Here is a 13,852-nt window from a genome sequence, read left to right as displayed (position 1 = left end):
GAGGAATGTGTTAGATCAGCAGCCTCCAGATGCTGAGTTTCACTGTAGGTTTGGTTGTGGTATGGGAGGGCTTTGGTGGATGTCCAGCCAAAGCCCTGGAGCAGAGCTTGGTGTGAGAGAGCTCTGCTGATCTGACCTGGGCTGCTGTATGCCTCAAGGCTATGCTCTGAAATGTAGGAAAGCATCTTCAAGTGAACTGATGTGACTAATATGCCTAAACTACACATGACCATCACCCTCTTCTACAGCACTCAATGTCCTTGTGTGCAAGAAGTCATAAAATGGGATCTGACTGCTGCACTGTGCAGTGTTCTCCCAGTTGTTGATGCTTCTCTTCGAGTAAAGACTTGGATGAGAATTCGTTCTTGTCCATGCTGAAGTGGTGTGTAATGTTAGTTCAGTGCTCAGAAGTCTTCACTTCAGGAGCTGTAGGTGATGGTTCAGCTGACATGGACCTTTTCCTGTCAAGCCTCCTTTTCCCTTCCAGCTGGCTCTTGCCAAAGACAGGACTGTCTTTGCTTTTTCCCGGAATAGTAACAATGCTTTAAACTACTTATCCTTGGTATTTTAGAATGGGCTGTTCCCTGCATGTGCTCTGCTCTCCCTTCCTCCAATTGTTCCTGTTAGCTGTGTTCTTCTATGGGCTGGCCATGGCACTTGGTAAATTAATATGCTGTCATGCTGTGAGCTGAATTCACACCTTATAGGGCTTTGTTTACTGGGTCTGCTGGATCAGTGCCCACTTCCTTCCTCTGCTCCTCCTTACTCTAGGACTGTAAGAGACTAGCATGGGGCCAAAGACCCTGCAATATCATTACACCCTAATAATGCTCAGAGGTCCTCCAAGGGCTATGTAATGCACAACATCTGGGTGTGGGGCATGTGCTAAGGAGAAAGAAAGAGGCTGTGAGAGAAAGCTGAGCTGCTCTTACATGGGAGTGAAAAAATTACAGCAACTTTTCAGCATATAAAGCTTTCTTCCAGGTCAGGGACCAGGGAAGGCCTAATCAGCTGTGGGCCATGGGGCAAGTCTGTGCTAACTCCCAGCACCAAAGTGCAGGGGTGTGGGGCAGGGCTCCAACAACAGCGGCACAGCTCTGTGGGAGAGCCCAACCTTGCATCTGGGTTCCTGCCTGCTTCCTCATTAGAGACAGCTGTGGCCCCAGAATTTGTGTCTGAAGAGGGAGAGTTCCTTCCTTGGACCTCCTGTGATCTTTCCCAAGTGGCCAAATGAGGATGCACCAGCAGCACTGCTGGGAAGGTGCTGGGCTCAGTTGCTGTTTTTTGAAGACTGTGCCCTGGGAGCGGGGGTGCTCTGGTGGGTGTGGTTACACCCTCACTGCCCTTGGCAGAGCACAAGTTGGAACCTTTGAAGGTTCCGGCTGGCGTAAAGCACAGGAGGCAGAGCTGGTGCTAGGTACAGTGTGGTACTGTGCTGAGGTGAAACAGTTAATAATCCACCCTCAGCTAATCACTGAGGGCTGGTGGGAGGCACAGGCTTGGTGGAGCTGCTTTGCAGAGGCCAAGGTGCTTATCAGCTGTGTAGTGTCCCCAGCAGCCCCTGGCAATGCTGGTGCAGCTGAAGGACAGGCTTGATGGGTCTGGTGCAGCCCCATAACCTCAGACACTGTGGCTCCACCATGCAGAGCAGCATGGCTGAGCCAGCTGTGGGTTAGGTAAGGGCTCAAAAATGTTTCCTGCCACTTGCTCCAGCACAGTTCAATCTGGAAAAAAGGCATTTTTTTCCAAGTGTAGGGGAGTCAAGCTCCAATAAATGTCAGTGGAGCCCTGGTGCCTGCTCCCCTGCATCAAGCCTCAGCAAGGCACCAGGGCTTCCTGGCAGCAGGAGGGGAAGACAGAGTTGTTGGAAGAATATGTGACTGAAAGCTGAGCACAGGGTTGGTGGTGCTTTGTGTGGCTCTTGCATGACATGCAGGCTGGCTGTGGCAGTGTAAACGAACCTTTTGTTTTGCATCAGGCTTTATGCCAGTGCCAGCCCCTTTCTAGCCTTTGGGGTGATTACAGCTGTTGCTGTATGTTTCTCCCCCTCCTTTTCTTTTTCAATAGCAATTCAGTCTGCAAAAGTAGCTATTCTACTCCAGCACCATAAGCAGGCAGTGATGGCTGCCTGCAGCTAACAAGACAAACTGAGGTCTGCCTGCAGAGCCATAGTAATGGCCCTGTGGTTGTGAGACAGGACAGGACAACACAAACTGAGGCCACAGCCATGCTGTGCTTTCAGTTGAGCCTGTGGTGGAGCTGCTGTGCTTGTAGCCAGCATCTAGATGGGGCAGGTGACATATCTATCTTAGCTGGGACAGAAACAGAAGCACAGCCCTTGCACTTGCACAGCATCTTTCTGCTAGGCTGTGCTAGGCTCAGGGTGCCTGTAAACTGGCCCTTAAGACCAAAGTCTTCCCCCCCCTTGCCCAGATCCCCAGCCTCAGGGAGAAGGACTTGGGTTTGGGAGACATAGCTTTTTCTTCCATTGGACTCCATTAAGAAAAAGTCAAGTTAAGCAGTTTATTAACATTTAAAATACTGTACAGTGTGTAAACCAAATATCCCCCTCCCCACAACAACCCAGTGCTCTCAGCGGATGCTCTGGTGAATAATACTGCTTTTGGCACTGTTTGCCTTCTCTTTCTCCTTCTTCTTTATTGGGTCCATCTCAAAACAGCGCCAGAGCCGCAGTGTTTCATCAGCAGCTGCTGAGGCCACTGTTGTACCATCAGGGCTCATGGTCAGGTTCAAGATTCTGGCAGTATGACCTGAGGAGCAGTGTGCAGATCAAGATCAGCACATGCATGTTTACTCCTGTATGCTCCCATGAGCCCTGCCAGCTTGCATAGCTGTCCCCCCCACTGTCTGTGGCAGCATGATTTCAGACCCCAAGCATACATTTGGAGCAATGGTATTTCTTCCAGAGCCTGCGGGCATGCTTTACTCCTAGCAGCATGCCCCTGGATACTGTCCTGTATCAGTGATGCTGCAGGCTCAAACCAAGGAGTGCAGCTGCCTTCAATCTCTAACAATCGCCTCCCCATCCAGGCCCTGTCCACCTACCTTGCAGCTCTGCAACCTTGGTCATTGTTGGATACTTCCATAGAACCAGCTGATTCTGTGCAAAGCCATGGCCTGAAATGAACTCCTTGTAGTTTGTTGACCACAGGATAGAACAGACCTGAAAAGAGGCAGTAACACAGGTAAAACAAGCTGCTTGTGTTGATGCTCACCATTTGGAGGTGAGCATGATCCCCTCCTTCCCCATGCCTCTGGGCCTGAGGAGCCAGCAGCTCTGTGTAGGCATGCTGCCAGAAGGTGTTTGTCCCAAGCTGATGTTCATCTCTCACCTGGGAATGGGCATCGACAGCACTGAGGCAGGCACCAGAACACACGTTCCAGATGCGGATATGTCTGTCACTAGTGCCACCTCCAGTGGCTAGAACATTCATCTGCCATGGGCACCACGCCACAGCCTGAGAGAGAAGAGTTCATTTTAAGACATACAAGAGGCAACCTGCACCCAGCCAGTGCTACATGTCTGCCTTGCACACAGATATCTGTCCATGGCAGCCCTGTGCTCACCTTGACAGCACCCTGGTGCTGAGTGAAGGTCTGTACAGGAGCAAAGTCTCCACCCCCTCCTTGGGTGCATGGCCAGACGTTCACCAGATTGTCATTGCCACCACTGGCCAGGTAGCGGCCATCTAGAGACCATTTGAGGCCGCACACCTCCTGTGTGTGGCCAGCAAGGGTGGCCACATGGTGCTCAGCCACTCGGACATCATGGTGATGGATGTGCCCAGTCCGTGCGCCACTGCAGAGAGAAGAGAAGGCTTGCAGGGTCAGACGGACACGTTTTCACCCAAATCCATTTTTGTTGTTGCAAGACTGTTATACCTGCCGCTGGGTTTCAACCAGCATTACCAGCAATACTGGTCTGTTGGTGTGAGTGAAACACCCACACAAGCTCTTTACAACTTCAGCACAAAGAGCAGTACAGGAAAGAGGCCTTCTCCTCACAGTTCCAACAGATAAGGCTGAGTAAGAATCCCAAGCCAGGACAGAAACTTCTCTCTGCCATCCCTAACCCACACCACACATAGATTGAGGGATAGGAGTTTGCAACAACTGGAAACTGCCCTTGACCCACTGCTTTACCTGGAGAGGATGTAGCTGTTCCAGCTGAGGGTTCCCACACGGGCACAATGGCTGGTCATGTTTCGGAGACGTTTCTGCTGCTGAATGTCCCATAGCTAGAGAGGCAAAGCAAAAAGTTCTTCAGAAGAAACCCAATCCTGTTTCTATGCCCTAAGAACCTCACTGCACAGGCTCTGGCATTCAGCTTTCTCAGTAAGGGAACAGAGAAAATGCGTATCTCATGACTATAGCACAGAAGGTAACTTATCAGAAATTACTTATCAGAAATCCCCCAAACCAAACCCTGCCTTGCACATTGCACTTGGCTGGGACAGTTCCACCCCACACCAGGGAAGACAAGTCAGGTGCATGGCATCTTTCCTCTGCCAGCCAAGGTTTTGTCCCCAGGTCCCAGTTATGTCAATCCCTAGAAAACACCTCTAGTTTTTCTCCTGCATTCACCTGGACCTCAGCACTACTTGTGCCAACAGCAAGGTAGTTTCCTTCTTTAATCCATGACACAGAGGAAATGTAAACATCTGGTTGCTCCATCTGCAGCAGCTGGATAATCTCCCCAGAAGCGTGATTCCACAGATAAACAGAGTTGTCCAGAGCCACTGCCAGGAAGTTCTGGGAGCTCCAGTCTATGAGATTCAGATCTACAATTTGAAAGAGCAAGGCAGGTCACACAATGCTTACCCAGAGAGCCCTGCCCTTCACCTGTGCTGATGCAGCAGCTGTGTGTGTGCACATGTGCACGCACACATGTACAGGTGAGGGGCAGCCTCCGGAGTGTCACTATGCCCAGCTGGTGGGGTCAGGTACCCTGCTCCAAGTCATCTACACAGTGCCCTAGACCACTGTTCCTTGTAAGGCCTCACAGGGACACTCCAGAAGTGGTCTGTACTAGCCTGGGTACATAAAATAATATTTTATGCTCGCCCGTCCCACCTGTGCCGCAGCATTTTAAACAGCCCATTTACACTGTCCTAGGAATAGCACTCCAGTGCAGAATGTTCTGGATGCCCAGCACTCAACCCTGCAGCCTACTTACAGTAGTCATTGCGGATCTCTGGTGCATCCAAGATCCGGTCTGGCATTGAGGGAATATATCTGCTATTCTTCCTGCTGGATCCAGGCGTCATTTTCTGACTGTAGAGCACTTTCAGGTTGTTCTGATAGCCTGTGTGCAGAGGAATGGGTTTGTTAACGTGAGTTAGTTTCCTCCCAGCTGAGTGCTGCTCACCCAACTAGGAATCCTTTGGAGTGAAAATAAAGTCCCAAGAGAAGAACTCACAAGACTGCAGTGTGCTAAAATCACTGGCAGTATGAACTGCTGTACAGGGGTGAGCTGCAATTTCCTTATTCATGGAAATAAACTTAACAAACACTTGGGTTTTTGTATCCCATTATGTTTAGTTACAGTTTAAGGTAGAAAGTGCCCAGCAGAGAGTTTGATGCTCTTACAGACTTCATGAAGGTTTGCAACCTGCAGTACAGGTGAGCAACTGGCAGTCATAGCAACTTTCCTAAATAGATTCACTGTTATGCCCTCCCTCAGCCTCAGGAACCTTAAGAAAGGAAACTCCAGCCTGTACAGCTCTCAGAAACCAGTTGATTTCTCCTGTGACCACACACAGAGCCTCTGTGTTGCTGTTCCCCTGGCCAGATCTCCCCTACTGATTCAGCTCACACAGACCCTGTATCATACCTTCTGGAGCATTCTGTGGTTTTCCACTGAGGCGGAGGATCTTTGCCTCTTCTACATCAAAACCATTCAGATTCACTGCCCAGGCTTTCTGTTGCTCCTAGGGAGACAAATCACCCTCAGTGCAATGAATTTAAAACAACTCCCACACTGCAATTTAAACAGACACCTAAGTTCCCTTCTCTTAGAATCAGGAGTTCAACTGTGCTTTCAGGGTCAGCCACACATAGGCAGGTCAAAGCAGTTTTTCCTCAGACTTTCACACATGGTCCTGCTCACATTTTCATACAATAGCAAATTCAGTGTCATTACCAGTGGGAAAAGCCACAGCCACAAGCGTCCAAATGCTTCATAAACAGATTTCAGAACACAGTGTAAAACATTCCAGAAGTGTTCCCTGTGTAGACATTGTCCTAGAATAGCTACCACCGGCAGTTTCACTTTGCACAGGATCACAGCTTTTTTTGTTGCCTGCTATATTTTAAAGCCTCATTAGTCAAAAGGTAAATTTTGCTACCAGAAGCAGCATAGGCTAGAGTGCATGGCAGTCTCTACAGCTTCAATCTCATCCTAGGCTCCTGAAGCCCAGAGTTGCAAGTAGCAATGGCTGGGGCTTGTCAGTCCTGTGTGTGTCCACTCAGTAGAGCCTACAGTTTACTCCTCTGTAAAGGGGCAGGAAGGATTAGTGGTTGTTGAAGTAATTGTAACTTAGCAACATGCTCACCTTCTTGGTAGGGGATTCCTCAGCAGGGTCATTCTCTTTGGTTAGGAGGAAATTTGCCATCTCCATCTGCATAGTACTGCGGTTGGGAATATAGCGATCCCCCCCAGCCTTTGTGGGGGTGCTTTGAATTTTGGATCCAGATTTACCTGCATTTGCATACGAAAATATTGTCTTACAGCTATTTAGTAGCCAGTATTAGAACTTTCACGAGAGCAAACCTAGCACACTTCGACATCACACCCACCAGACAAGTAGAACTCTGCAATCTCATGCCGCCCAGTCACAACTAACTTATATTTTCCCCCCTGCCATCAAGCTCTGGTTAGGGACTGTCTGGAGCAACACCTTGGGTCTAATGCAACAATTCCAGAGTCCAGAGATAAGGGGAGGATACAAAACCACTGCTACAGGATGCAAAGCTGCCAGCTGACAGTCCCGCCCACACTTGTCCCAGCATGCAGCTGTGCCAGCAAGGCTCAGCTGGGCCATCAGCAGTTCGCCAGCCCCAGTGCTCAGAGCTCTGCCCCTCATGCTGGGAAGGAAGCGAGTGATTGTCAGGAGCACAGCCCACCTCCTCCTGCCCGCCCAGCGAGCCGCCAGGGCAGCGTGGCAGGGAGCCCAGAGCCCCACGGCTCCAGACAAGCAGCCTGCGCGAGGCTCCCGCACCCAGCCTCTGCCGCTGTTGGCCGGCGCTCACCGGGTGTCTTGGACGGCGTCTTGCTGGAGCTGTGGGAGCGATTGGCCGGCTTCATGGGCGACACGCCGACGGGGCTGGGCCCGGGGCCGCTCTCCTTGGCCTTGCGCTGCCATCGCGCAGGCGGCGCGTTCGGGATCGGCGTGTCCAGCTTCAGCAGCCCGTGCAGGTCCGCCTCGAACAGGAACTGCGCCATGGTCCTGCGGGCGGGCGGCGTTAGCCGTGCCCACCGGCCGGGCTGCAGCCTGCTCCGACAGGCCCCGCCGGCCTCCCCACCACCGCACCTTCCAAGCCCTCCGGCCGCTCCTCCCCAGCACCGGACACCCCCACTCTGCCCAACCGCTCCTCGGGACACTTTCCATCAGCCGACGCACCCTCCCTCCGCTCCTCGGGGGTCCTTTCTATCGGCCGACACCCCTTCCAGACGCTCTTTGGGGCACCCTCCGATAAGCGACATTCTCCCTTCCCCTCATCCGCCTCACCACAGCCTCCCCGCTCGAGACTGCTCCTCAGAGCTGCCTCCCGGGCCCTACCGCACGCTCACCTCCGCCGCGCCGCCACCGCTCGCCCGTCCTGCCTGTGCCGCAGCATTTTAAACGGCGCGCGGACGGGGCTCCGGTTGGCCGCTTCAAACCCAACGGCCGCGCGCTGCCAGGCGACGGCCGAGCGACGCAATGCGATTGGCTGAGCCGCGGGGAGAGGCGGGGCGCTCCGCGCGTTCAGTTTAAGGGGCGGGATCGGGGGCGGGGCGCTCCGGGCCGGGGGCGGGGCGGCGAAGGAGGGACCAGGCGGGTGCTTGGGGAGGGACGAGAGTTTATGGCGGGGTGGGCGCGCTCGGGGCTGCCCGCGGCTCCCAGCCGCTCATGAGCAGATAGGACTGGTTGGCGATGTCGGTGCTGGACAGGCGGCCCCCAGCGTGCTCCGTCGGCGGGCCCGCCTCGCGCCGCGGGCCGGGCAGCACCTCCAGCAGGCAGGGCAGGACGGCCTCCTCCGGCGGCTGCTTGTCGAAGGCGCTGGCCTAGGGGGACACGGAGTGCACGCGGTGGGGGCTGCCCTTCCAGCTGTCCCCAGGGACAGCTGAGCCGCCCTGCCCTACCCCCTCACCTGGCCGTGCTTGCTGCTTTCCTGGAGGAAGCTGCCCAGAGCACGGTGCAGGTCAGGAACGGGCGGCCAGAGTTTCTGCTTCACGTTGCTGGGTACGGAGGAAGGGGCACTGAAGGTACCCTCAGACTTGGGGTACCCTAGTGTCCCGTGCAAGGTGCCCAGGCTTGGTGCTGGAGCCCCGCCTGCCCCCGGCACAGCCCTTTACCTGTAGAGGGAGGGGAAGGTGCACCGCAGCCCCAGGAGCACTGCGGAGAAGAGCAGCGGCACCACCGTAACGCTGGGGATGAGCCAGCCTGCATCGGGGAAGGAACGCTGGAACTGTAGCCCTTCCCAGACCCACCACCTGAGCCCTTCGCAGCACCCTGCCCGGTGCTTCCCACCCCATTTCCAGCACTCTCCGTGTCCTGCCGTCAGCCGTGGGGCTCCTCTGGCCGCAGCCTCCAGCCCTGTCCCTTACCCGCATCAGCCATGGCATCAACCACAACAGGTTTGGACCAGGCGCTCCAGCTGCCCTGGTACCACGGCCCGCTGGGCTGGGCCCGCACCTGGACGTGGTAGCGGGACCCCGGCCGCAGGTCCAGGACTTCTTTCCTAGCTGCTCGTGGAACCTGCAGGACCTGCAGGGCAGAGGCGAGCTTTAGGCATGGCTGCTGTGGGGTGGCACCAAGGGCCGGGTCCCCGTTTGCCTGACCCCGTGCTTGCCGTGTGTCAGCAGCGGAGCGAGCAGCTGCTCGGGGTATCCTGGCCAGGCCTTACCTTCCAGTCATGGCTGTTCTCCATGGCATAGCGGACCTGGTAGTCCAGCTGCTCTGCCAGCAGCTCCAGAGGCGGCAGCCACTGCAGGCTCAGCCGGCCCTGCGACACTGTTGCCTGCACAAGCTGTGGGGCATCTGTGAGCACTGTTGGTGTTGGGGACAGGCATGTGTCGCTCCTGTGAAACGGGACATGGGACACTGTGTCCCCTGTGAGCCAGGCAGGGGCTGTGGTGGCGCTGGGACTCACCAGCCTGGTGCAGCCAAAAGGGTTCCTTGAAGTAGCTGAGTGGGGGCAGCAAGTGGGTCCGGGTGACATTCACCAAGATGGAGATGGCACTGCCAGCCTTGGGCTGGAAGGTGCAGGCATGGGTGCCCTGTGCCCCCCTGCTCACCTCCTCGCACTGTTGCCATGCATCTTCCCTGTGGGTGGAGTGGGAGCCAGTCAGTCCCACCAATGCATACCCACAGCCAGCATTTGCTCCTGCACTTGCCCAGGAAAGCTACTGCTGCTTGTAGTCAGAGGTGCAATGTGGCCAGGAGAGGTGGTGAGGAGGTATGAGATTGGTGGTGGCAGGCCAGGACAGAGCAGGGCATGGGCGAGGGGCCCAGTGTGGGATATTGGCCACAGCAGACCAGTGGTCCCTGGGATGTGCCTGCCTGAATGCCATATGCCTGCCATGCCCTTACCTTGTGCCAGCCCCACTTGGAGGTGGCCGGTAGAAGAGCTGGTGGGAGCTGTGGGGCTCTGCAGGGTCCCAGCTCCACTCGCAGCGCACATGCAGCAGGTCTGGGGTGCTGCAGCACAGCCCGATGTCTCCTGGGCAGGGGAGAGCCAGGGCAGGAAGGGGGCTGCTTCCCCTTGGCCCCCCAAAATTTGGGAGTTGCACCTTGCCTACAACAGAACCCCCACCCCCTGCAGCCCCCGGCGTGGGTGCCTCCCTGCTATTCCTGCCAGCACCCCTGCGGAGGGGGTGGCTGCTCACCAGAGGAGTGGGGTGTCTCAGCTGCCACTGCCTGTGACCAGGGCCCCCAGACACCATCCATGGAGGTACCGTCAGGCTTGCTGCGCACCTGGATGTGGTACCTCACCCCTGGCTGCAGGTCCTGGAGCACCACCCAAGTGTTGGCCTGGACCAGCCTCTGTAGGAGAGGGGCCAAGCTGAGGAGCAACTGCAGGTCCCACACCCCCTGCCCATCCCTGACCCCCCTATGTACCTGCCCCAGTGCCGGGGAGGCTGCCCTGGGTGTGTGGGTGCTGACAGTTGACTGAGTGGAGGGGTCCCCAGTGTGCTGCTCACTGGGGTTCAGTGTGGTGCTGCAGGGCATCCCTGTGGAGTTGGCAGGGCAGCACTGCACCTCGTAGAGGAAGAAGTTCGGGAAGTCAGCGAGTGGTGGCTGCCACGACACGCAGAGCTGCCCCACAGCCCCAGCCCAGCGGGCCGTGATGTTCACTGGGGAAGCAATGAGACCTGCAGAGAACATGCCAGGGTGTTTGTCCTCCTGCAGCAGCCCCAGTCTGGGCAGTGCCTGGTCCTGCTGCGGGACACATGGAAGTCTCCCCCCAGGCTGCCTCTGTGCATGCAGGGCTCAAGGTGTTGCCAGCCCCCGTGGCAGGCAGAAGGTCAGGGGACCCAGATCTGGGAGCCATTCTGTTGTCACAGGGCATTGCCCAGTGAAAAGGACTCACCCACTGCCTCCACACTGAGCTCCCGCCAATACTTGGTGTGGTTTGTGGTGGCATCCAGGATGCGGAGGTGGAGCTGGGTGAAGAGCCGCACGTCCTGGCTGGGGAAGACGCAGACATGTCGCTTCCCGCCAGCCCCACGGTGCCATGTGGAGAGCACGCACGCTGTGGGTGCATCCCTGAGGAATGGAGAGCAGGGTCTTGCAGCACCTCACACCTCCTGCCTTGGGTCAAGCTTGAGGAGAGGCAATGTGGGGCACAGCACTGAGACCTTGGTGTCACCAGCTCCTTTGCTGTGCCATAATCCACTGCAGGGCACCATCCCCATGGGACTGAGGGACAGCCAAGGCCCCAGCTCTGCTGCAGGGTGTGCAGTGGCTGCTGTATATCTTCTGTGAGTCCTCCAGCACTCCTTGCAGCTTGGAGCCACTGGGATGGCCCAGATTGCTGTGACACCCTGACACTACAGCTCTCTGTGCAGCAAGGAGGAGGCTGGGCTGTGTCCCCACCATCTCCTACCTGCTGTACCAGTAGTAGAAGTGGCACATCCCAGTTGTTGTCTCCTCCTCGTCCCAGAAGCAGGTGAGGTCCTCGAAGGAGCGGGAGAAACAGAGGATGTCCTCGGACACGCCTGCTAGCAGTGCAGCGTCTGGGAGGAGTGTGGCCATGAAGGAGCTCCTGGGCACAAACCCATCCCCATCTCACCTGCTTCCACCTCAGGCGTGCGGGGCAGCCTGAGCATGGCCGTGGCACAGGTGCTCTCCACCAGCTTGGCACACTGGGGAGGGACATGGCTGCTGGCTTGCACTGGGATCCTGGCTGGTGCAGGGCTCCCCCCGGCCTCCCCACGCCCCCTCCTCAGTACACGAGGTCCTTGAGGACAAACAAACATCCCGAAATAGCCCTGCGGTCAGAGGGGAGCTCAGGGCCCAGCGATCAGGGGGAAGCACCCCTGCCCTGCTCGTGCCGGAAGGTGCGCGGAAGTGAGATAAGGAGGAGCAGCACCCCAGAGAAAGGGAAAGGGCCTGGGGGCTGGTGTGGGGGCATGTGGTCCTGAGCAGGGGGGATGCCCAAACCCCTGCCCAGGGACTGCCCTGGGGGCATGTCTGTCCCCCTCGGTAAGCCGTGCTCCCTGTCATTACATGGACAAACTGGAGCATCACACCCTGCAGGAACTCTATCCGAAGCACTGGTAGCTCTGCTGACATAAGGGTGTCCGCCCCTGTTATCGTGGAAGAGGGGACAGCCCCAAGATGCAGATGTGTGATGCACAGGGGTGGTCTTGGTGTCCCCAGCATTGCTTCAGAAGTCCCTTCTCCCCCTACTCCCTCTGCCCTCTGACCTGCTCCAGCCCTCTTCCTCCTCCTCTTCCTACTGGCATTTGCTGCCTTCCCTGCCCCACAAGCCCACTGCCAATGTCTGCTGCATTTGTCGAGTTCATCCATTCTCTGCTACACACCCCTGCACTGGCAGTTGAGCCCACTCTGGGCAAAGAAAAAGTTTCTAAGTATTCTTGCCACCTTCTTGGTGTCCTTCTGCTCACTCTGTCCCTTCTCTTGGCCTGACCCCCCCAGCCCTGTTCCTCATTTCCCAGTCCTGTGTTGCCTTCTTCCCCATGCCCATTGTCCCATCTCTCCACAGCCCTCCCACCTGTTCTTCTCTTTTTGCCCCCCATTATCCCACCCCAGGCCTCAGGCTGGCTCCATGACCTCACCCAGCTCTGAGCACCAGGAGATGGAGTGGCCAGGTCCCAGCAGCTCGGTGGCACAGGACCCATGGCATCACTGGGAGGCCACCCTGGTCCTGTGGGCTATCAGAGCCACAGGACCCATGGCATCACTGGGAGGCCACCCTGGTCCTGTGGGCTATCAGATCATCTTTGCTGAGTGCAGCCCATTTCTTAGGAAGGGCAGCTTCCCAGCTCTGCAGCCCACACCAGCCATGCTTGGGCAGTGCTGCCAAGCCAGCGGAGGATTCAAGGCATTTTGAGGAGACAAGGATTTTGCAGAGGCTGTGGGCAGAGTCCAACCCCGACCCTCATCCCACTGCCCCTAAGGGGGTGACTCAAAATGTGCTCCTAAGTCTGTCCTGGTCAGAGACCTGGGGTGGGGCTGGAGAAACAGGCAGGAGATCAACAGGGATTTATTCAGTTACAGAAAGTGTTACAGAAAGTTCTAAAGGGACTAAAGAGATGCTTAAAGAATGCATGGAGAGGCCTGAAATGAGACAAAGTTGGGGAGTGGCTCTGGCAGGTGCAGTGAGCCAGACTGGGGCCAGCTATCAGCTAAGATGAGGATGTCCAGCAGGACAGTAAGATCACGGCAAGGCTGGTGCAGGAGCACTGGGGTTAGCCTGGAAGTGCCATTGCATTGCCTGTGGTGCAGAGCTGTGCCATCAGATGTTAACTTGAGCCTTGTTCAAACCCTCATCATGTTATAACTGAGAACTTCTGATGAGTGAGGAGCCCCTCTGCTACCTGAGCAGGACTGGGAGCACCATCCTCAGGGGGAACCCATGGGCAGCCAAGCGCTGCTTGCAGAGAGCATGGATGTTCCTTTACTCCAAGCAATTTAGGGTGTCCCACAGGTGAGAAGTGCACTCCATTACTCCCCCTGAATACTCCCTGCACACCCTCTGGAATGCCTCTTTCCCAATCCCATAGATTTTGGCTGCTGTGAGGTGCTCACTGCCCACACCTGGCATTCTAGCTCCTCTCTGGCCCATCCTTTGGGGGAGAAAATAGCCCCAAGGACCTACCTTGGGTTGTCACTGGCTCAGGGGCTGACGGTGGGCTGCGGAGGCTGAGCAGGATGGCAGGGAGCAGTGAGAGCTGCCAGCCCTGGCACAGGCAGGCTGCCATCCTGCAACCTGTGTGCCGGAGCCACACGTGCCGCACTCGTCCCTTCCCAGTGTCCCGGGAGCTGCTGCGGCTCCTCCAGGCGATACCTTTATCTGGGAAGTGGTGGCTGTGCAGCTCAGGAAGCCTGGCTGGGGGCTCCCCCCGCCCCATCACCAGCACTTCCCTGTGCCTGAAACCACA

General features: G+C 56.4%; 2 protein-coding genes across 2 annotated transcripts; both read right to left on the bottom strand.

Moving 5' to 3' along the window:
• Window positions 1–2,509: 2,509 nt before the first annotated feature.
• CDC20 (cell division cycle 20) lies at window positions 2,510–8,043 on the bottom strand. Its single transcript, XM_041482961.1, has 11 exons — window positions 7,814–8,043; window positions 7,273–7,469; window positions 6,576–6,721; window positions 5,855–5,951; window positions 5,198–5,326; window positions 4,606–4,802; window positions 4,165–4,259; window positions 3,589–3,820; window positions 3,354–3,479; window positions 3,067–3,184; window positions 2,510–2,771 (listed from the first exon to the last, which is right to left on the bottom strand). Exons 1-11 carry the CDS (start codon window positions 7,858–7,860, stop codon window positions 2,593–2,595), a joined length of 1,563 nt encoding a protein of 520 aa, XP_041338895.1. The 5' UTR covers window positions 7,861–8,043; the 3' UTR covers window positions 2,510–2,592.
• A 22-nt stretch (window positions 8,044–8,065) lies between these two features.
• MPL (MPL proto-oncogene, thrombopoietin receptor) lies at window positions 8,066–13,830 on the bottom strand. Its single transcript, XM_041482960.1, is given in 12 exon segments — window positions 8,066–8,287; window positions 8,374–8,461; window positions 8,579–8,666; window positions 8,831–8,990; window positions 9,130–9,272; window positions 9,376–9,548; window positions 9,816–10,075; window positions 10,077–10,268; window positions 10,344–10,597; window positions 10,816–10,991; window positions 11,332–11,461; window positions 13,570–13,830. Coding segments are annotated over 12 exon segments (2,121 nt in total). The 5' UTR covers window positions 13,823–13,830; the 3' UTR covers window positions 8,066–8,083.
• Window positions 13,831–13,852: the final 22 nt, after the last annotated feature.

The sequence above is a fragment of the Pyrgilauda ruficollis genome, unplaced genomic scaffold (genome assembly GCF_017590135.1).
Source record: "Pyrgilauda ruficollis isolate IOZ18807 unplaced genomic scaffold, ASM1759013v1 scaffold6, whole genome shotgun sequence".
NCBI lineage: Eukaryota > Metazoa > Chordata > Aves > Passeriformes > Passeridae > Pyrgilauda > Pyrgilauda ruficollis.
The sequence above is the reverse complement of the archived record's forward strand: the minus strand, read 5'-3'. Positions and strand labels throughout refer to the sequence as shown.

Excerpts from the sequence above, each read along its gene's own strand:
- CDC20 (XM_041482961.1), bottom strand. The coding sequence starts at position 7,860 with ATGCTGCGGCACAGGCAGGACGGGCGAGCGGTGGCGGCGCGGCGGAG. Across the intron at positions 7,470-7,813 it reads GCGGTGGCGGCGCGGCGGAG|GACCATGGCGCAGTTCCTGT; the intron begins GTGAGCGTGCGG and ends GCCCGCCCGCAG. Across the intron at positions 6,722-7,272 it reads GACGCCGTCCAAGACACCCG|GTAAATCTGGATCCAAAATT; the intron begins GTGAGCGCCGGC and ends ATGCAAATGCAG.